Source organism: Elephas maximus, chromosome 4, assembly GCF_024166365.1.
Source record: "Elephas maximus indicus isolate mEleMax1 chromosome 4, mEleMax1 primary haplotype, whole genome shotgun sequence".
In the NCBI taxonomy this organism is placed as follows: Eukaryota; Metazoa; Chordata; class Mammalia; order Proboscidea; family Elephantidae; genus Elephas; species Elephas maximus.
Genome location: NC_064822.1, coordinates 21,667,664 through 21,691,270, shown reverse-complemented (window position 1 = coordinate 21,691,270; position 23,607 = coordinate 21,667,664). Strand labels below are relative to the sequence as shown.

Genomic DNA, 23,607 nt, shown 5'->3' with positions numbered 1-23,607 from the left:
CATCTATCTTCAGAAGCTAGAAAAAGAGTACCAGCTTCAGACCAGAGAAAGCTGAAGGAAAGAAATAATAAAGGAAAGAGGATAAATCAGTAAATTAACAAGCAAACATACAACAGAGAAAGGCCAAAAGTTGGTTCTTGGCAAACGCTAGTAAAATTGAAAATAGGTGCTGCAAAATAAAAATAAATAAAACACAAATTACCAATATTGGGAATAAACAAGGAGGTATCAGTGTAGCTCCTACACACATTAAAAAGAGAATACTGAGTTCTCGTATTAGAAACTGACTTGAATTGTAAACTTTCACTTACAGCTCAATAAAGAAAAAAGAAGGATCCAGTGTCCCCATCACTATGGCGCTGATCTTAGTCCTGGAAGACCATTTCTGGATCTCTTGATCACAAGAGAGAAATAAACTTACTTTTTTTTTTTAAAAAAAAAAAAAAAGAATACTGAAAGTATAGATGAAATAGAAAGACACAGCCCTTGAAAAGTATAATTTACCATAAATGATGTAAGAAGAAACAGAGAAATCTGAGATACAGGCATTAGTCCTGTATCAGTTTTAAAATAAACTTGAACTCATAAATAAAACCTGCCCACAATGACAACTCTCTGCCCAGGTGACTTCACTGGAGAATTCTTCCAAACATTTTTTAAAAAGATATTTCCTTTAACCCTATCTAGCCCAAACAATTCCAAAAAACAGAAAAGAGGGAACACTTTCCTATTCACTTTATGGGACAGCATAACTGCCACCAAAACCTAACTAGAACTTACAAAAAAGGAAAATTATGGATCAAACAGTTTCATTAATATAGATACAAAAATCCTTAACAAAATATTAGCAAATTGAACACAGCTATATCGGAAACAACTCGATGGCACTAGTTTTTTTTTTTTTTTTTTTTTATATATTAAAAAGGAAACCCTGGTGGCGTAGTGGTTAAGAGCTATGGCTGCTAACCAAAAGGCTGGCAGTTTGAATCCACCAGGCATGCCTTGGAAACTCTATGGGGCAGTTCCACTCTGTCCTATATGGTTGCTGTGAGTCAGAAACGACTAAATTGCAATTTTTTTTTTTTAAATATATTAGAAAAATAATATATCACAATCAAGTTGAGTTGTTTTCAGGAATAAAAGGTAGGTCTAATATTAGAACATATGTGGGGTAATCACGAGTTGCAGTTGACTCAATGGCAACTTGTATATATTTTTTGGTATCCATGTAATTTATCATTTTAAATGAATAAATGACAAAAACCATATGCTCATTTCAGTACATGCAGAAAAATTATTTGCTAAAACTCAACACCTATGAATAATTAAAAATTCTCAGAGAACTGAGAATTGAAGGAAACTCCCTTAATTTGGCAACCTTAATATCTACGGCAAACATCATACTTGTCAGTGAAATACCGAAAGCTGTCACCATGAGGTCAGAAATAAGAAAAGGTTGTCTGCTATCACCACTTCTATTCAAATTTGTACTTCACAAAACAACATGAGTTGCATAGAGAAGAATCTGAACAAATTTACGGAATAATTATAGAATTCATAAATGAATTCCTCAAGGTTGGTGAAGTAAGATTAATATGCAGAAATCAGTTCTTTTTCTAGAAACCATCAGAAATTGAATTTGACAAAAACATTAACAATAATATAAACAAATACCTAGGAATGACTATCAAAAGATGTGTGAGACTTCTACTCATAAAACCACAAAATATTATTGATATTAAAGACTTAAACAAATGGAAGGATATACTGTGATCATGGGTTGGATAATTGAATATTATAAAGATGTCCATTCTATCCAAGCTGGTCTATAAATCGAATGTAATCCAAAATGAAATCCCAGCAGAATTTTTTTATGGCAACTGGTGAGCTGATACTAAAATTCATTTTTATGTAACTGCAAATGAACAAGCTCTTCTTAATGAAAAATAAAACAGATGATGGACTTACACTTCTGAAAATCAAGATTTATTACGAAGTTACAGTAATTACAACAACGTAAAAATGGCCTGACCGAAGCCATGGTGTTTTCAATCCCCTCATATGCATATGAAAGCTGGACAATGAGTAAGAAGAATTGATGCTTTTGAATTATGATGTTGGTGAAGAATATTGACTATACCATGGACTGCCAGAAGAACAAACAAATTTGTCTCGGAAGAAGTACGGCCAGAATGCTCCTTAGAAGTGAGGAAGGTGAGGCTTCATCTCATGTACTTTGGACACGTTATTGGGAGAGACCAAGCCCTGGAGAAGGACATCGTGCTTGGTAAAATAGAGGGTCAGCGAAAAAAAAGACCCTCAACATGAGGGAATGACACAGTGGCTAAAACAATAAGCTCAACCATAACAATGACTGTGAGAATGGTGCCGGACCAGGCAGAGTTTCATTCTGTTGTACATTGGGTCGCTGTGAGTCGGAACCAGCTTGGTGACACCTAACAACAACAACAAAAGTGGCATAGTAATATACAAAGAGGCAAAATGGAACTGAACAGAGAGCCCATAAGCAGTCCCACTTACACAATCACCTGGTTTATGACAAAGATGCCATGCAATGCAGTATAAGGAATTGTCTTTTCAATAAATGGTCCTGGATAAATACACACATCAAAAAAACAATGAACATTAACCCCCTACTTCATCCCATACACAAAAGTAAGTCACAGATGGATCACAGACTGAAACACAAAAAATTACAATAATAAAATTTCTAGATGATAACAAAGAATATGGCAAATATTGCCTAAATAGGACTCAGAGTACTGACCAAAAGGCAACAAATGACATACTGCACTTCATTAAAGTTAATAATTTTTGTTGATCAAACAACTAGCTACGAGAGTGTCAAGTCAAATTCCAGACTTGGAGATAAAATTTTCAATACCCGTATCTAACAAAAGACTCCACTCTATGTCTCCTACAAATCAATTTTAAAAAAGAGCGAGACAGGTCAATCTAAAATTTGGCAAACAAGCACTTCAAAAATATTTCGAAACATACAATTTCACTAGCAACCAGGGAAGTGCAAATAAAAAACACAATTCTATATTATAAACCAACCGAAATGGCTAAAATTAAAAAATGGGAATGACAATACCAATACTGGCAAGGATGCAGAGCACACAAAAGTCGTAGACGCTGCTGATGGGAATGGAAACTGGCACAGTCACTTTGGGAAATAATTTGACAGTATTCAGAAAGGCTAAACCTGTGTGTAGCCTATGACCAGAGAATATGAATACGAAATAAATATAAATGTGTGTACACAAGCTGGTTACAAACAAACCAAACCTGTTGCTGTCGAGTCGATTCTGCCTCATAGCGACCCTATAGGGCAAAGTAGAACTGCCCCAGAGGGTTCCCAAGGAGTACCTGGTGGATTTGAACTAATGTTTTTGTTAGCAGCTGAGCTCTTAACCACTGCATCACCAGGACCCCATGTACGCACACGTATGTATATACATACCTCAAAGAAATGTGTGCATACGTGTGAGAGACAATGCATAAAAGTGTTCATGGCAGCATTATGTCTAATAGCTCCAAGCTGAAAACCATCCATACATATCCATGAACAGTTGAATGGATAAACTGTATTATATTCATAGAATGGAATACTATACAGCCACGAACAAGAACATAACTATATGCAAGAACATGCAATGAATCTCATCATAAAATGTTGAATGAAAGGACCCAGAGACAGTGGAGTCTTTGGCATGACTTCAGGTTAACATTTCCAAAAAGAGGCAAAAGCAACATATGGTGGCAGAAATCTGAACAATAGTTATCTTTTTCGGGGGAGAGGTATGGTTATTGACACCGCACGGTCACGAGGAGGGCTTCTGGTGCTCACAAAGTCCTAGATCTTGATCTGACACTGTGTTCATTTTGTAAACACTCGTTGAGCTATGCATTTGAGATTCACCCATTTAACTGACCGTATGCTTCATTAATGTTTAACATATTTAACATTACCACAGAGCCTCAGTAAATGAAGAATATTAAATATAGTATAAATTTTTCTTGGTGTCTCAGGAGAAATTTGAAGCCGCTGTGACCATGCTGCATTATGCTGTAACACTGCTGTAGAACCTCAGGTCTCACTCAAGTGTAAATGGCTGCCTTCCCCTGCGTTTCTCTTAAAGATCACTTCTCTGAGAATGCAAGTATACCTACTACCAGTACTGTTTCGTTTTCCACTGCTTTGTCTGTTGGCTGCATGCACCTCTCCAAATTGTCTTTTCTTTCTTATTTTCTTTTTTCTCCTTCCCTCTCTCTCACCATGTCTTTTCTACTGAGTGGGGTTTGGGGTTTATAGCTATCCCTCATTCCAGTTAGGAAGCCATCTGAACAAATCATATTTGCTGAGTTTCTTAGCATTTTGGGACGTGGTCAAAGAAGTAAATCGCTCCATTTTCTTTGTGTATAAAAGAATATTGTTACTTAATGCTTTATGGACTACACACAATGTACTATTTAGCTTATGGACTATTACGGAGAATAAATGTTCAATGACTGCAAAGAATTGTTTCCTGGGCATAATTACCAGGATAATGAAGCATATTATCTTTATAATGTGGATTTCTAGAACCAACTCCCTCTAACGTCTCCCCAGGGAAGTGGCATCAGATAACTACATCTGACAGATGGAGACAGAAGGGCAGTGCCTAGAACCATACACAAGCTTGGGATGCTTTTTCTAGGATGTGTTATATACTTAACCAGCAGAAGAATGACTTTCAGTGCAGAGATGTCCTTTTTTTAACTAAAAAGTATCACAGGCAGGTGACTAATGGGGTCCATGTGTAGAAGATTCTGCTTAATACCTGTAAAACCATCTTAGAGTCCCTTAAAGGCTCAACGTCCATATGTGAAATAATTTCACAGTGCTATTAGTCTGGCTTATTAAATATGTCACTCTGCACAAGTCTGAGGGAAACTGAATAATGTCAAGAACACGGATTATTCAAAATAGAAGCTCTTTAAAAAGAAGCTGAAATGTTTCTAGTTTAAATTACCCTGTGCCAGCTTACCTCCCTAAATTTTCCTTTTCTTTCTCTTTAACAATTTGAACATTTAAAAATATATAGTAAAATACTGAGAATAGAGCAAATATTAATACTGTACCAGCTTATTAAAAAAAGAAAGTACACTATTATAGCTCTTCCCCATACTTTCCAAGTAGTCTGAAATAAATGTAGTTCCTCATTTTTTCTGAGAATTACCAACCTGATAAAGTTGAGATGTTTGAAAAATGAAAAGTACACTTAATTGCATTTTCTCTGTTTGTAGTATTCTTTATCAGTCCTTACTCATTTATTTTACTTCCAATATGGATCTCCTAATGGACTGTTTGTTAGGTTCCAAAAATATTTCATTTGTTTTATCGTAGATTTTATCTATGAGCCGACAAAGTACACACACACACACACACACACACATTTACTCTGCTTTAAGTGAAAGTTTACAAATCAAGTCCGTCTCTCATACAAAAACTTATACACACCTTGCCATATACTCCTAGCTGCTCTCCCCCTAATGAGACAGCACACTCCTTCTCTCCACCCTGTACTCCCTTGACCATTAAACAAGCTCCTGTTCCCCTCTGCCTTCTCATCTCACCTCCAGACAGGAACTGCCTATGTAGTCTCATGTGTCTACTTGAGCCAAGAAGCTCACTCCTCACCAGTATCATTTTCTGTCTTACAGGCCAGTCCAATCCCTGTCTGAAGAGTTGACTTCAGGAATGGTTACAGTCTTGGGGTAACAGAGGGTCCGGGAACCATGTACTCCAGGGTCCCCCTAAGTGTCAGTCAGACCACTAACTCTGGTATTTTTATGAGAATTTGAAGTCTGCATCCCAATGTTCTCCTGCTCCCTGAGGGATTCTTTGTTGTGTTCCTTGTCAGGGCAGTCATAAGTGGTAACCGGTCACCATCTAGTTCTTCTGGCCTCAGGCTGATGTAGCCTCGGTTTATGTGGCCCCTTCTGTCTCTTGGGCTCATACTTAACTTGTGTCTTTGGTGTTCTTCATTCTCCTTTGCTCCAGGTGGGTTGAGACCAATTTATGCATCTTAGGTGGCCGTGTGCTAGCACCGAAGGCCCCAGACACCACTCACCAAAATGGAATGCAGATCATTTTCTTAATACATTTTGTTACGCCAACTGACCTAGATGTCCCCTGAAACCATGGTCCCCAGATCCCCGTCCCTGCTACTCTGGCCTTTGAAACATTCCGTTGTATTCAGAAAACTCTGCTTATGGTTCAGTTCAGTCGCGCTGACCTACCTTATACTGTATGTTGTCTTTCTCTTCACCTAAAATAGTTCTTGTCTACTATCTAATTCCTCTCCCTCCTTTCCCACCCTCAAACTGTCAGAGAATGTTTTCCTCTGTGTTTAAAACTTTTCTTGAGTTCTTACAATAGTGGTCTCATACAATTTTTGTCCTTTTGTGACTGACCAGTTTTACTCAGCATGATGCCTTCCAGATTCATCCATGTTTTGAGATGTTTCATAGATTCATCCTTGTTCTTTATTGTTGCATAGTATTCCATTTTGTGAACATACTGTAATTTGTTTATCCATTCATCTGTTGATGGACACCTTGGTTGGGTCCATCTTTTTGCTACTGTGAACAGTGCTGCAAAGAACACGGGTATGAATATATCTGTTTGTGTGAGGGCTCTTATTTCTCCAGGATATATTCCAAGGAGTGGGATTCCTGGATCATACACGTAGTTCCATTTTCAGCTTTTTAAGGATGCACCAAATCAATTTCCAAAGTGGTTGTACCATTTTACCTTCCCACCAGCAGTGTATGAGTGTGCCAGTCTCTTCACAACCTCTCCAACATTTATTATTTTGTGTTTTTTTGGATTAATGCCAGCCTTCTTAGAGTGAGAGAGAATCTCACTGAAGTTTTGATTTGCATTTCTCTAATGGCTTATGATCATGAGCATTTCCTTGTATACCTGTTAGCCACCCCAATGTCTTCTTTAGTGAAGTGTCTGTTCGTACCTTTTGCCCATTTTTTAATTGGGTTATTTGTCTTTTTGTAGTTGAGTTTTTGCAGTATCATGTAGATTTTAGAGATCAGGTGCTGATTGGAAATATCAGAGCTTAAAACTTTTTCCCAGTCTGTAGGTAACCTTTTTACTCTTTGGTGAAGTCTTTGGATGAGCATAGGTGTTTGATTTGAGATGCACCCAGTTGTCTAGTTTCTCTTCTGGTGTTTGTGTATTGTTAGTAATGTTCTGTAAACTGTTTACGCCATTTATTTTAACTCCTAGTGTTGTTCCTATTTTTTCTTCCATGATCTTTATCATTTTAGATTTTATATTTAGGTCTTTGATCCATTTTGAGTTAGTTTTTGTGCATGATGTGAAGTATCGGTCTTGTTTCCTTTTTTTGCAGATGCATATCCAGTTATGCCCACCACCATTTGTTAAAAAGACTGTCTTTTCCCCCATTTAACTGTTTTGGGGCCTTTGTCAAATATCAGCTGATCATATGTGGATGGATTTATGTCTGGATTCTAAATTCTGTTCCATTGGTCCATGTATCTGTTGCTGTACCAGTACCAGGCTGTTTTGAGTATTGTGATGGTATGTTTTAAAATCAGGTAGTGAGAGGCCTCCCACTTTGTTCTTCTTTTTCAGTAATGCTTTACTTATCTGGGGCCTCTTTCCCTTCCATATGAAGTTGGTGATTTGTTTCTCCATCTCATTAAAAAAGATTATTGGAATTTGGATCAAGATTGCAGGCTCTGGGTAGATCTTTTTACAATATTGAGTCTTCCTATCCATGAGCGAGGTACGTTTTTCTACTTATGTTGGTCTCTTTTGGTTTCTTGCAGTAGTGTCTTGTAGTTTTCTTTGTACAGGTCTTTTATGTCTCTGGTTAGATTTATTCTTAACTATTTTATCTTCTTGGGGGCTATTGTAAATGGTACTGATTTGGTGATTTCCTCTTCCATGTTCTCTTTGTTTGTATAGAGGAATACAACTGATTTTTGTATGTTTATCTAGTATCTTGATCCTCTGCTGAGCTATTAGTTTCCATAGTTTTCTTGAGGATTCTTTAGGGCTTTCTGTGTATAAGATCATGTCATCTGCAAATAGAGATACTTTTACTTCTTTGCCAATCTGGATGCTCTTTATTTCTTTATCTAGCCTAATTCCTCTGGCTAGGACTTCCAGCACAATGTTGAATAAGAGTGGTGATAAAGGGCACCATTATCTGGTTCCTGTTGTCAACGGGAATGCTTTCAGAATCTCTCCATTTAGGACTGTGTTGGCTGTTGGTGTTCTATAGATGTCCTTTATTATGTTGAGGAATGTTCCTTCTATTCCTATATTGCTGAGAGTTATTATCATGAATGGGTGTTGGACTCTGTCAAATGCTTTTTCTGCATCAATTGATAAAATCATGTGATTCTTGTCTTCTGTTTTATTTATATGATGGATTACATTAATTATTTTTCTAATGCTGAACCATCCCTGCAAACCTGGTATGAATCCCACTTGGTCAGGGTGAATTATTATTTTGATATGCTGTTGAATTCTATTGGCTGGAATTTTGTTGAGGATTTTTACATCTAAGTTCATGAGGGATATTGGTCTGTAATTTTCTTTTTTTGTGGTGTCTTTACCTGGTTTTGGTGTCAGGGATATGGTGGCTTCATTGAATGAGTCTGGGAGTATTCTGTCCTTTTCTATGTTCTGAAATACCTTTAGTAGTAGTGGTGTTAACTCTTCTCTGAAAATTTGGTAGGGCTCTGTAGTGAAGCAGTCCGGGCCAGGCCTTTTGCCGTTATTGTTGGAAGTTTTTAAATTACCTTTTTAATCTCTTCTGTTACGGGTTTATTTAGTTGTTTTACTTCTGTTTGTGTTAGTTTACGTAGGTAGTGTGTTTCTAGGAATTCATCCATTTCTTCCCGGTTTTCAAATTTGCTACAGTACAATTTTTCATAGTAATCTGATATGATTCTTTTCATTTCAGTTGGGTCTGCTATGATATCACCCATTTCATTTCTTATTCTGGGTATTTGCTTCCTCTCCTGCTTTTCTTCTGTCAGTTTGGCCAGCGGTTTATTGATTTTGTTAAAGTTTTCAAAGAATCAGCTTTTGGTCTTGTTAACTCTTTGAATTGTTTTTCTGTTATCTATTTCATTTAATTCTGCTCTAATTTTTATTATTTGCTTTCTTCTGGCGCCTGAGGGTTTCTTTTGTTGCTCTATTTGTTTAAGTTGTAGTGATAATTCTTTGATTTTGGCTCTTTCTACTTTTTGGATGTGTGCATTTCTTGGTACAAATTGACCTCTGAGCACCGCTTTAGCTGTGTCTCAAAGGTTCTGATAGAAGTGTTTTCATTCCCATTGGATTCTATGAATTTATTCAATCCTTAATTTCTTCTATAACCCAGTAGTTTTTGAGCAAGGTGCTGTTCAGTTTGCATGTGCTTGATTTTTTGCCCCTGCTTTTTCTGTTATTGATTTCTACTTTTATGGCTTTATGGTCAGAGAAGACAGTCTGTAATATTTCGATGTTTTGGATTCTGTTAGGGCTTGCTCTATGACCTAATATGTGTCTTTTCTAAAGAATGTTCCACGAGCATTGGAAAAGAAAGTATACTTGGCTGCTGTTGGGTGGAATGCTCTGTATATGTCTGAGGTCAAGCTGGTTGACTGTGGCATTTAGATCTTCTGTGTCTTTATTGAGCTTCTTTCTGGATGTTCTGTCCTTCACTGAAAGTGGTGTGTTGAAGTCTCCTACTATTATTGTGCAGCTGTCTATCTCACTTCTCAATGCTGTTAGAGTTTGTTTTATGTATCTTGAAGCCCTGTCACTGGGTGAGTAAATACTTAATATGATTATATCCTCTCCTGTTATACTGTCCCCCTTAATCATTATATAGCGTCCTTCTATCCTTTGTGGTGGATTTAATTTAAAGCCTATTTTGTTAGAAATTAACATTGACCTTCCCGTTCTTTTTTGATTGTGCTTTGCTTGATACATCTTTTTCTATCTTTTGAGTTTTTGTTTGTTTGTGTCTTTAAGTCTAATGTGTGTCTTTTGTAGGCAGCATGTAGATGGATCATTTTTTTTTTTCCATTCTGCCACTCTCTGTCTCTTTATTGGTGCATTTAGTCCATTTCCATTCAGCATAATTATGGACAGGTGTGAGTTTAGTGCTGTCATTTTGATCTTTTCGTGTGTGTTGTTGACAGTCCCCTTTTTTCACTTAAATTTTTGTGTTGAGTATTTTTTCTTTATATATTGTCTTTTCCTCTTTTTCATTGTTGTTGAGTTTGTTTTTGCTGAGTTTATGCTTTTCTTGTGTTTTATTTTGTTGTGTAGGATTGTTAGTCTCCTTTGTGGTTACCTTAGTATTTACCCCCTTTTTTTCCCTATGTTTAAAGCAAAATTTATCTTTTTATATCATCTTGACTTCCTCTCCATATAAAAGATCTATGACTACATTTTTTAGTCACTGTTTATTGATTTAATGTTGCCATCTTTTACATAATGACATCACTGTTTCCCTGTTTTGGGTGTTTATCTTGATTTATTTTTGTGATTTCCCTGTCTGGGTTCAGATCTGGTTGCTCTGTCCTGTGTTCTAGTCTTGAGTTGTTATCTAATGTTATTGATTTTCTAATTAGAGGACTTCCTTTAGTATTTATTTTAGTTTTGTTTGGTTTTTACAAATTCCTTAAACTTCCATTTATCTGGAAATGTCCTAATCTTGCCTTCATATCTAAGAGACAGTTTTGCTGGATATATGATTCTTGGCTGACAATTTTTTCTTCTTTAAGGCTTTATATATGTTATCTCATTGCCTTCTTGCCTGCATGGTTTCTGCTGAGTAGTCCAATCTTAGTCTTATAAACTTCCCTTTGTAGGTAACTTTTCATTTATCCCTAGCCACTCTTAAAATTCTCTCTTTATCTTTGGTTTTGGCAAATTTGATTATAATGTGTTTTGGTGACTTTCTTTTGGCATCTACCCTGTGTGGGGTTCAATGAGGATCTGGGATAGATATCTTCTCATCTTTCATGATATCAGGGAAGTTTTCTGCCAACAAATCTGCAACAATTCTCTCTGTATTTTCTGTTCTCCTTTCCTGTTCTGGTACTCCAATCATTTGTAGATTATTTCTCTTGATAGAGTCTCATATGATTCTTAGCGTTTCTTCATTTTTTAAATTTTTTAATCTTATTTTTCTTCAAATATATTGGTGCCAAGTATTTTATCTTCAATCTCACCAATTCTGACTTTTATTTCCTCAATTCTGTTCCTGTTTCTACTGAGTTGCCTAATTCTGAAATTTTATTGTTCATCTTCTGAATTTCTGTTTGCTATCTCTCTACGGGAAACCCTGGTGGCACAGTGGGTAAGTGCTACGGCTGCTAACCAAAAGGCTGGCAGTTCAAATCCACCAGGTGCTCTTTGGAATCTCTATGGGGCAGTTCTACTTTGTCCTATAGGGCTGCTATGAGTTGGAATCACCTCGATGGCAATGGGTTTGGTTTTTTTTTTTTTAAATCTCTCTATGAATTCTTGCAGCCTATTAAATTTGTCATTATGCTTTTGAATAACTCTCTTAATTTCCTCCACTGCTTTAACTGTGTATTCCTTGCCTTGTTCTGCGTTTTGCCTCATCTCCTGAAGAGTTGTGTATATTAATCTTTTGTATTATACCTCTGGTAGTTCCAAGAATATGTCTTCATCTGGAAGATTCTTTGATTCTTTGTTTTGGGAGCTTGTTGAAGGGATCATGTTCTGCTTCTTTATGTGATTTGATATTGACTGTTGTCTCTGAGCCATGTATAAATTATTGTATTTATTTTATGCTTGCTTACTGTCTCCTAGCTTCTTGCTTTGTTCTGTTTTGATAGCCCCAATAGGCTGCTTGAGTGAGCTAACTTGATTATTTGTGCCTTTGAAGCTCTAAGGTCCTGTCACCAGTTGTCTAGAGTGGTTACCAGGTATATGAGCCTGGAAGTCCCTTCACTTTTCTTGTATAGATTCAGCTCAGGTGTCCAGGTTGTCGGTCACCAAGTATGTAGTGCCGGCTCAAACCTACAGTCTTAGAGGAGAAGGGATAATTGGTGTAAGTACAGGCATCTGGTTGTAGCAGGGGGTCATGCTCTGAGCAAGGGAGGGAGTTGACAACCATCCCCCAAGTGTCTGTGAGGAAAGCGCATCCCTGTTCCCTAGAGCACACAGGTGGGTGGACACTACGGCCGGACTATGGGCATCCAATGCTTTCGGCTGTAAGGACTGGGAGGTGCCACTTATCCTTGGACCGCTGTCACTGGTGGCTAGGTGGCTTGAGTGGACCCACCAGTACTCAGACCCCTAATATTGGTAGGTGACGATCCTGCTTAATAGGCAAAGCAATGTCAAATATCCACTGCTCAGCTTAAACAGTTGAAGTCAGACCTGAGGCAGATACACTATTGTACTGTGCCAACAAGGGCCTAAGCTGCTGAAATGGGCCAACACAGGTCCATGCAGTGGCTACAGGCATTCAAAGTCCGTGGTCTGTGAGTGCCTGGACAGGAGACGGTTCTGCCCCGAGTTCCTTGCTTAGGGGAGCCGGCACATTATTTTTAGCCCATTTGTTAATCTGTTCCTTCTCCAAGGCTGGAAAAGTGGCTCAGGATGCACAGCAGGACTTGTCTCAGGCCCAAGGAAATCGACTGTGACTGAAGGTGGCTTGGGGGACAGGGCAGAGGGTGGGGGGATCCAATAAATGGGAGAGAATTCTTTTGCAAGGGGTGCTTTTTGATTCGTGCAGTAAATTAGACACAAGGACTTCTGTTTTGTGGAGAGTGCTGGTCTTCACTGCTTCCGAAAGCGTGAGTAGGCTCTGTGCCGCTCGCTCACTGTTGCTGTGGAAAAGACATCCCAAACGCTACCGCCAGTCCTGCTGTGGTTGTGCCAGGAGATCAGGGCTTAGGGGCACCAGTTCCCACTAAGTCAGGTCTGGCAGCTCCTTGCTGCTTCTGAACTGTCTCTCCTTCCCACTGCAGCTCAATCTGATTTCTTAACTTTTCTTTGATGTTCAGGGCTCCTAGCTTGTCATATATATAATTGATTCACTTGGTTTTTTGGGTCTTTGTTGTAAGAGGGACCTCTGGAAGTATCTGACTACTTTGCCATCTTGGCCCCACCTCCAATTGAAGCATATTTTAGCAAAGAGAAATGTGTGTTGATCAAAACACTGTTAAAATAAGCTAGATATCATCTATTTTATTTGGTGCCAATGATGCATAAGGCATGGCTTTGATTCTGAATGTGCTTATTATTTTTTTCTAGAGAGAATCTTTTGTTCTGGGACCAAAGCCTTTAACTTCTAACCCTGACCAACCACCTGTAAAATATAGTTACCAAGGTATCCTAGTGAAGATGCAGGTGGGATGGGCAAATCTAACCTCACTACCAGGGAGAAAATAGGTAGCATTTAGGTAGCATTTAAAGAACGCTTACTGCATGCCAGCCCTGGTGGTGCAGTGGTTAAGAGCTTGGCTGCTAACCAAAAGGTTGGCAGTTTAAATCCACCAACCACTCTTTGGAAGCCCTGTGGGGCATTTCTACCCTGCCCTATAGGGTCACTGAGTTGGAACTGACTTGACGCCAGTGGGTTTTGGTTTTGGTCGTACTGCACACCAGTTGCCACTGAGTGAATTCCAACTCACGGCAACCCAATATGTGTCAAAGTAGAACTGCGTGGCCATGAATTGGAGTCAATTCAATGGCCGCTGTTGATGGTGGTGGTACTACATGTAATGTACTATTCTAAGCACTTTACATCTAGTAACACACTGAATTCTTACAACAACCCTTTGAAGTAGGCTTCATTAGTATCCTGTTACAGATGCACTGAGAGGTTAAGTAATTAGTCCAAGGTCACACAGCTACTACGAAACTGATCCAGGATTTAAACTCAGACAGCGTGACTCCGTTATACCGCCTCTCAATAGAGCACCAGCTGCCAAAACTTAGGAGCTTCTCAATGGCAGAGCATTATCACATTGCTTCCATATCTTCAAAGCATTTACACAAGGGTTAAATATTAAATGAAAGCTTAACTGAATTCTTATCCAAGGTCAGTATTCTCTTTTTATATGAAATGTAGAATATTTAAATAATAACATAAATGCATGCATCATATTTCATACTAGCATTCTCCAAGAGTTTTACTGTTTAGCACACAGGTAACGTTCTCACCCGGGAGATGGGCGCTAAGCGTGGAGGCAATGATTTCCTGTCTACTTCAGATATGCCTTGAAGGGTTAAACTGAAAATCTGCCCCCATCCCATATTGTTTGTAGGATTTTGCATGTCCTCTCCTTTTTTTTTCTCCTTACCTGAAGAGGCAAAGAATGATACTTCCGGTTGTAAGGGAAATCAGAGAGACACTGTACCCCAGGGTGTAAACAGCCTTCACCAGAATATAAAACGTGATCTACAAAAAAAGTGTAGAAAAGAAAAATGGATTTGTAAGCTCTTGGTGATCAGGGTCAAATAACAGGCACAATTACCCAGACCTGACTGCACTTTCCTTTATAGAGGAATCTCCTTGATTGCCTGGGGTTGCACGAGACAGTCTGTATTATTTTATAGTCCCCCCTCCATTCTGAGTCAGAAAGTATATTCACCACCTTAAATACCCATCTTTTTTTCATAATTTGTCGTGAATTACCTCGGATGGTTGCTCTAAAGTGAATCTCCTGGAGAAATATGATTCGCTACCCCAACAAAAGTCAAAGGAAGGCAGCAAGTGCCGGATTAAGTTTCAAATGGATAGCTCCAAAACTGCTGTCTGCAACAGTGGTGTCTTTGGAATGAGGTTAGCCTTCCCAGGTGACATACTTGCGGGACAAAGCCCATGGTATACACAAATTTGAGTGTACTATATTTAAAAAAAAAAAAATCAATACTTTATCAGGCACACAGTAGAGATACTTGGATAAAGGGAAGCTACTAACACAGAACCAGTGACTGAACTGTAGTATATTGCAATTTTTATTTTCTTAACATTTCTTGGTGTAGCAGGCTTCATGGCTTGATACATTTAATCCCCACGAAATTACCATTGGGAACCGAAGGGGATTAGTGATATCATTGTGACAGACACACTAAGAATGTTATGATAATATAAAGTCATACAGAAAAAAAAAAAAAACAGGCTTTCTAGAACAGTATCACTGCTGATCATGATAAAACTAGCAATACCAACAAAGGTATAATTATTCGTGATTCCTAGAGGTTATTTCTTGGTTTGCGTTTTTCTTGATGAAAAGATCTAATTCCCATAAAATACAGTAAGGAGAAAAATAGTATACATATTGTTATACAATGAATTGTATTTTTGCCAGAGTCTTAAGAAGTCTGCATAAATAGTACGAAACTTCGTTATTTTACAATAAAAAAATTAAACCAAGATTAAAAAAGCTATGCTTATGTCTATTATTATTATTATTATGCTCCTTGGAAACTAATATTATTATTATGCCCCTTGAAAACTATTATTATTATTATTATGCTCCTTGGAAACTCTATGAGGCAGTTCTACCCTGTCCTATAGGGTCGCTATGAGTCGGAATTGACTTGACGGCAACAGGTTATGTCTATTAGTTCTGTTCTTAATTATAACTTTACTATTTAATCATTACTTGGAAACATGACTACATTTACACTTGAATTGAGTCCTCTCCTAGTCGGCACCTGGACACTGCTCAGTTAGGGTGCTTCACAAAAGTGCAGAGTGGGGAGTCAAGCCAGGATCCCCAAGTCCAGCTCTCTTCCTCCTTCCCTGTTCTTCCTCTTCTTTCTCCTCCTCATGAGACTTTGTTACAGTGGGATGAGAATCGTATGATCCCTTATGCTCACATCATCTTGAATTCTGGCACCGCCACCCATGTGGGGTGTGCTCCCTCTCATCAGGAATACACGCTTCTCACTTCTCCAAATGGACCTATCCAAACCAATTTTGCTCATCCTTCTTTCCCAATTATCTCTGACCGTATCTGTGTTCAGTTTGTGCTTTATCTTATTATGGTTTCTTAATTAACTGATTATTATTTCAGTGAATATTTATTGATTGTTTATCATGAACTGCAGTGCCTGGCACAGACCTGGCTCTCACTAAATACCACTGAATGAATGAGTGAAGGTTGCACGTTCACCTTTAGATCACCAGCCTTTAAAGCCAAGTATGCTCTTCTGTGTTTTGGATCATGTGGGATGTTGCAGCACCTGATGTGGCCTCTACACAAAAAACCAAAACCAAACCTGTTGCCGTCGAGTCGATTCCAACTCATTGTGACCCTACAGGACAGAGTAGAACCACCCCATAGCGTTTCCAAGGAGCACCTGGTGGATGTGAGCTGCCACCCTTTTGGTTAGCAGCCACAGCTCTTAAGCACTATGCCACCAGGGTTTTCGGGCTCTACACACAGGTTACTAAAACTGTATACTCTTGCCCGACTTATCTCATTCTATCTCATACTCAGGCTGCTGGTGAGAAGGGACTGCTCCCCCTTAGCAGATGCTAAAAGTAGACTGCCCTCCGACTACTTGGAGTGTCATGCTTCTCTGCACTTTAGCTGACAAAAGATTCCCTGACCTTATTTGGCCGTTGGGTTCTGTCTGTGCAATGAAGTGGAGGTGGGGGGGCGCTGGGGGAGGGAGGTTTGATCAGTGGCTGGCAGGCAGCTGCATGAGAACTCTTCAGGGGACATAGTACAAGTGTAGCTTCCAGGCCCACTCAAACTCTGACTTGGGGGGCCTAAAGTGGGGCCCTGGAACCTACCTTCACAGGGCCCCCCAGTGATTCTGATCACAGCCAGACGTGGGAACCACAAGAGCAACAAGGAGCTTAGTTAGCAGTTAAAGGGGCTTCTGTGACACTGGAAGAATTAACAGTAGCATGGTAATGACTAGCCTTCAACAAGCTGCTAGATCTGTGGACATTTATAATCAATCTTCCCAAGGCTAATACGGGAATATAGATTTTGTAACAAAAAAATGACAGTGGCTCTGCTAAAAAAGATTAAAAAAAGACTGGACTCTTCCTGTGCAAGTGTTTCCCTTGCACTTCTGTCAAGTTACATAGCACTTGACCTGCCCAGTGTCTGCCCTCGCTCCCACCTCTCAGGCTGTACTTACCACCAGGTGATGGGGTGCAGATAAAGAAAGTCTGACTGTGGAAAATGGGGCCTCTACCAGAACGTGGAGGACAATGGGAGGCTATCGCAATCACCCAGAAGATGGTGTGGAATATCATTTTTAGCAATAATATATTTCTATCAAATTAATAAAAGCTTAAAAATAATATTCGTTGCTGGTAAAGATGGGTATTTCAGATATGCAGCTGCTTGCAACATGACTTATCTGGATTATATTAATTCCCTATATCTTTTTAAAATAATCTTGACAATAAGAATGAGAGCTCAATATGACAATATTCCAATGAATGCTTTCCCTATATTTATTGTTGTTGTTAGGTACGATAGAGTTGTTTCCGACTCATAGCGACTCTATGTACAACACAACGAAACACTGCCTGGTCCTGCGCCATCCTCACACTTGTTATGTTTGAGTCCATTGTTGCAGCCACTGTTGTCAATCCACCTCGAGGGTCTTCCTCTTTTTCGCTGACCTTCTACTTTACGAAGCATAATGTTCTTCGCCAGGGACTGATCCCTCCTGATAACATATCCAAAGTATGTAAGACACTGTCTCGCCATCCTTGCTTTGAAGGAGCATTCTGGCTGTATTTCTTCCAAGACAGATTTGTTCGTTCTTCTGGCAGTCCACAGTGTATTCAATATTCTTCACCAACACCATAATTCGAAACTATCAGTTCTTTTTCAGTCTTCTTTATTCACTGCCCAGCTTTCACATTCATATGAGGTGATTGAAAACACCATGGCTTTGGCCAGGCATACCTTATTCCTGAAAGTGACGTCCTTGCTTTTTCACACTTTAAAGAGGCCTTTTGCAGCAGATTTGCCCAATGCAATGCGTCATCTGATTTCTTGACTGCTGCTTCCATGGGTGTTGATTATGGATCCAAGTAAAATTAAATCCTTGACAACTTCAACATTTTCTCTGTTTATCATGTTGCTTATTGGTCTAATTGTGAGGATTTTTGTTTTCTTTAAGTTGAGCTGTAATCCATACTGAAGACTGTGGTCTTTGATCTGTATCACAAAGTGCTTCAAGTGTACATATGAAGGCTCCCGTTGCCATAGAGTCAATTCTGACTCACAGAGACCCTACAGAACAGAGTACAACTACCTTGTAGGGTTTCCAGGGCAGTAATCTTTACGGAAGCAGACTGCAACATCTTTCTCCTGTGAAGCGACTGGTGGGTTCAAGCTGCTGACCTTTTCTGGTTAGCGGCTGAACACTTAACCATTGCACGACCAGGGTTTCCATATCAAGGCTCAGTGGAGGCTAAACCAGTTGCCATCAGGTCACTTGCAACACATAACACTCCATGTGTGTTGGGGTAGAATTGGGCTTCATAGGGTTTTCAATGGCTGATTTTTTGGAAGTAGAGTGCCAGGTCTTTCGACTTGTTTCTCCAACCTTCTAGGTAGCAGCTGAGTGTGTTAACAGTTTGTACTAACCAGGGACTTCTAAAAGTGGTTAGTGAAATATTATATGTTAGAAAGATAATACAATACAAAATTTGGAATAAAAATGAGTATCTGGTTAATACTAAATTAACAAGGAAATTAAATCAATTAGTATAATCCCATTCTCAAATAGTTCTGGTAGTTAAGGTTTGTCTGAATTTTGATCTGGCAAACTTTCATGAGTTAACACAATTTTAGAATTTTTTTTAGGGGGGATAACTCATTAAACCTCAGGGGGCAAACCAAGATCCCCATGAAAAATTTCAAGGTGCCTGTGGATATAGTAGCTATATAGGGTCACTATGCATTGGAATGGACTCCATGGCAACGGGTTTTTAGCCACGAGTAGCCATTTAAATGTAAATTAATTAAAATTAAATAATTTAAGTCCAGTTACTCAGTCATACTAGCCACATTTCAAGTGCTCAACAGCTACATGTGGGATACTGGCTACCATGGAGGACAGAGCAGATACAGAACATTTATATCATTACAGAAGGCTCTATTAGACAGCACTGGAGACCACTTAATAACATCCATTCATATAACCATCCTTAAGTTGTTAATTAATATTACTACATATGTGTAAACACCAAAACCCAGTGCCGTCGAGTCGAATGTGTATTTTCACATTATAATCCCATTTAAAGAAAGACAATGTAGATACCTTGATCTCTTTGAAAGTAGTTATGTATGTTTTGTTTTATAGTTCTAGAATTTACCCCTAACATGGTGCCTCTGGATACAAGGATGAGTGGGTAAAGGTATATGGAAGGATGGAAGGAGCCCCATAAATACGCAATGACAGACAACAATTGGGAGCTCCTGGCCTATTGCTATGGCTTGGTAGAGTCTTCTTCCTCTCACACACAGGGTTGCCTTTCCAAAATAGGAAATTTCTCATGGACGGCCTTAAACTTAGTTTATGAACTGATACCATCCTGACACCAGGGAGTTACACCCTCCTCATGATTTGCATCCCCATGCATCTGTCAGTTTGTCATACTGTGGGGGCTTATGTGTTGCTGTGATAGTGGAAGCTATGCCACCGGTATTCAGATACCAGCAGGGCCACCCATGGTGGACAGGTTTTAGCTGAGCTTCCAGACTAAGATAGACTAGGAAGAAAGACCCAGCAGTCTACTTCTGAAAAGAATTAGCCAGTGAAAACTTCATGAATAGCAGTGTAACACTGTCTGATATACTGCTGGAAGATGAGCCTGTCAGGTTGGAAGGCACTCAAAATACTACTGGGAAAGAGCTGTCTCCTCAAAGTAGAGTTGATCTTAATGATGTGGATGGAGTAAAGCTTTTGGGACCTTCATTTGCTGACTTGGCACGACTTAAAATGAGAAGAGACAGCTGCAAACATCCATTAGTAATCGGAAGATGGAATGCATGAAATATAAATCTAGGAAAATTGGAAGTTATCAGAAATGAAATGGAATGCATAAAGATCGATATCCTAGGCATTAGTGAGGTGAAACGGACTGGCATTGGTCATTTTGAATCAGACAATCATATGGTCTACTATGCCAGGAATGACAACTTGAAGAGGAATGGTGTTGGATTCATTGTCAAAAAGAACATTTCAAGATCTTTCCTAAAGTACGTCATCAGTGATAGGATAATATCCGTACGCCTACAAGGAAGACCAGTTAATACAACTATTATTCAAATTAGCAAACCAACTCCTAAGGCCAAAGATGAAGAAATTGAAGATTTTTACCAACTTCTGCAGTCTGAAATTGATCAAACATGCAATCAGGATGCACTGATAATTACTGATGATTGGAATGTAAAAGTTGGAAACGGAGAGGAGTGGTAGTTAGATATGGCCTTGGTGATAGAAATGATGCCAGAGATCGCATGACAGAATTTTGCAAGACCACTGACTTCCTCACTGCAAATACCTTTTTTCACCAACATAAATGGCAGCTGTACATATGGACCTCACCAGATGGAATACACAGGAATTAAATTGACTACATCTGTGGAAAGAGATGATGGAAAAGCTTAGTATCATCAGTCAGAACAATGCCAGGGGCTGACTGCGGATCAGATCATCAATTGCTCATATGCCAGTTCAAGTTGAAACTGAAGAAAATTAGAACAAGTTGATGAGAGCCAAAGTACGACCTTGAGTATATCTCACACGAATTTAGAGACCATCTCAAGAATAAATTTGATGCGTTGAACACTAACGACCAAAGACCAGATGAGCTGTGGAATGATATCAAGGACATCATACATGAAGAAAGCATGGGGTTAAAAGACAGGGAATAAAGAAAAGACCAAAATGGGTATTAGAAGGGACTCTGAAACTTGCTCTTGAACATCGAGTATCTAAAGCAAAAGGAAAAAGTGATGGAAAAAAGAGCTGAACAGAAGATTTCAAGGGCGACTTGAGAAGACAAAGTGAAGTATTAGGATGACATGTACAAAGCACTGAAGAAAGAAAACCAAAAGGGAAGAACACACTCAACATTTCTCAAGCTGAAAGAACTGAAGAAAAAATTCAAGCCTCAAGTTCAACACTGAAGGGTTCTACAAGGAAAATATTAAACGACGCAGGAGGAATCAAAAGAAGATGGAAGGAATACACAGAGTCACTATACCAGAAAGAATTGGCCAATGTTCAACCATTTCAGGAGGTAACATATGATCAGGAACCGATGGTACTGAAAAAAGAAGTCCAAGCTGCACTGAAGGCATTGGTGAAAAAAGGCTGTAGGAATTGACGGAAAACCAATTGAGATGTCTCAACAAAGGGATGAAGCGCTGGAAGTGTTTGCTGGTCTATGCCATGAAATTTGGAAGACAGCTACCTGGCCAACTGACTGGAAGAGATCCAATTTAAGCAAATTCCCAAGAAAGGTGATCCAGCTGAATGCATAAATAATCAAACAATATCACACGTAAGCAAAATTTTGCTGAAAATCATTCAAAGCGACTGCAGCAGTACATCCACAGGGAACGGCCAGAAATTCAGGTCAGATTCAGAAGAGGATGTGGAACCAGGGATATCACCGCTGCTGTCAGATGCATCCTGGCTGAAAGCAGAGAATACCAGAAAGATGTTTACCTGTGTTTTACTGACTATGCTAAGGCAATTGACTATGTGAATCACAACAAATTATGGATAACACTGGGGAGAATGGGAATTCCAGAACACTTAATTGTGCTCATGGGGAATTTGTACATGGATCAAGAAGGAGACGCTCGATCAGAACAAGGGGATACTGCATGGTTTAAAGTCACGAAAGGTGTGCATCAGGCTTGTATCCTTTCACCATACCTATTCAATCTGTATGCTAAGCAAATAATCCAAGAAGCTGGACTATATGAAGAAGAATGGGGCATCAGGATTGGAGGAAGACTCATTAACTACCTGTGTTATGCAGTTGACACAACCTTGCTTGCTGAAAGTGAACAGAACTTGAAGCACTACTGATGAAGATCAAAGACCACAGCTTTCAGTATGATTACACCTCAACATAAGAAAACAAAAATCCTCAAAACTGGACCAATAAGTAATGTCATGATAAATGGAGAAAAGTTTGAGTTGTCAAGGATTTCATTTTACTTGGATCCATAATCAACACCCATGGTAGCAGCAGTCAAGAAATCAAAAGACCAGTGGGTGGAGCCAAGATGGTGGAAGAGACAGACACTTCCAGTGAGCCCTTGTTACAACAAAACAACAAAGACCTGAAAAAACAAGTAAAACGAGTATATTTATGAAAAGCTAGGAGCTCTGAGAATCAAAGGCAAGCTTAGAAAATGAACTGAGGGGCAGGGGGAGGAAGAGACAGTGGAGAAGTGGTGAGGAGTTACCGGACCTGAATCGCAGGGAGTCCTCAGGCACTATTACCGGAGCAGCGGAGGTGGGCTGGTACTGGGGTTCGGCCCCAGTTTCCTCAGGGAGAAGCAGCCAGCGACACAGCCTGCTCACACCTCTGGAACCAGGGAAGAACGGCGATCTTGGCAAAAGCTAAGCAGGTGTGTATATTTTAGCGCCCCCCGCCCCTGCCACCCCATCCCCAAGCCGGCTTCAGCGGCTGAATTCTATGGGCTTGACATAGGTCCTGGTGAGTGTCTAGAGCCTTCTCCAGGCCTTGGAGAAGGAAAAAAATTTGCAATTGGGATAAAAGATAATTTGCCAGCTCCACTAACCGGGCGAGCTCTGGACAGAAATGGGCTCCTGACCAGGCATAAATGGCCTGTGGACATTGAGTACCTTTCCACTCTGCATGGACCTGTGTGGGCCTATTTCAGGAGAACAGGCCCTTGTTGGCAGACTCCAACCATTTCACCTGTGCTGCAGAAAAGTGGGTGTTTGATGTTTGACATTGCTTTGCCTACTAGACAGGGTCCTCATCTACCTACATCAGGGGCCTACAGACTGGGAGCTCCACTCAGGTCACCCAGCCATCCGCGACAGGGGTCCAAGGATAAGTGGTACCTCCCAGTCTTTACAACCAAAAACACTGGGTGCCCATGGTCCATCTGCAGAACTCACTCACCTGTATGCTCTAGGGATCAGGAACACACTTTCGTCAGAGACAAGTGGGGGACGATTCTCAGGCCCCTGCCTTGTTCAGAGTGTGATCCCCTGCTGCAACCCAATACCGGTACCTATAACAAACACCCCTGCCCCTCTAAGGCTGTAGGACAGAGCCTGTACCACACACTTGATGATCAGCTACCTGGACACCTGAGCTGAATTCCTACAAGAAAAATGAATGGATTTCTAGACTCTTAGACTGATATTCCTGATAACAACTCTAGCCATCTGGGGACAGGACGTCAGAGCTCCAAAGGTGAAAATAATCAAGCTAGCTCACTCAAGCAACCCATTTGGGCATATCAAAACAAAACAAAGCAAGAAGGTATGACACAGTAAGCAAATATAAAATAAATACA

At 39.6% G+C, this 23,607-nt stretch overlaps 1 protein-coding gene across 2 annotated transcripts in view; it reads right to left on the bottom strand.

The window, feature by feature from the left end:
• The window catches only part of VIPR2 (vasoactive intestinal peptide receptor 2), a 304,659-nt gene that overhangs the window by 85,308 nt on the left and 195,744 nt on the right, over nucleotides 1–23,607 (bottom strand). For both annotated transcript variants that reach the window (XR_007517032.1, XM_049881685.1), the window contains exon 5: nucleotides 14,401–14,498. Coding sequence is in view for 1 of the 2 variants with exons in the window: in XM_049881685.1 (XP_049737642.1) it covers nucleotides 14,401–14,498 (98 nt within the window). In the remaining variant the exon portion in view is untranslated. The remainder of the gene's footprint in view (nucleotides 1–14,400; nucleotides 14,499–23,607) is intronic.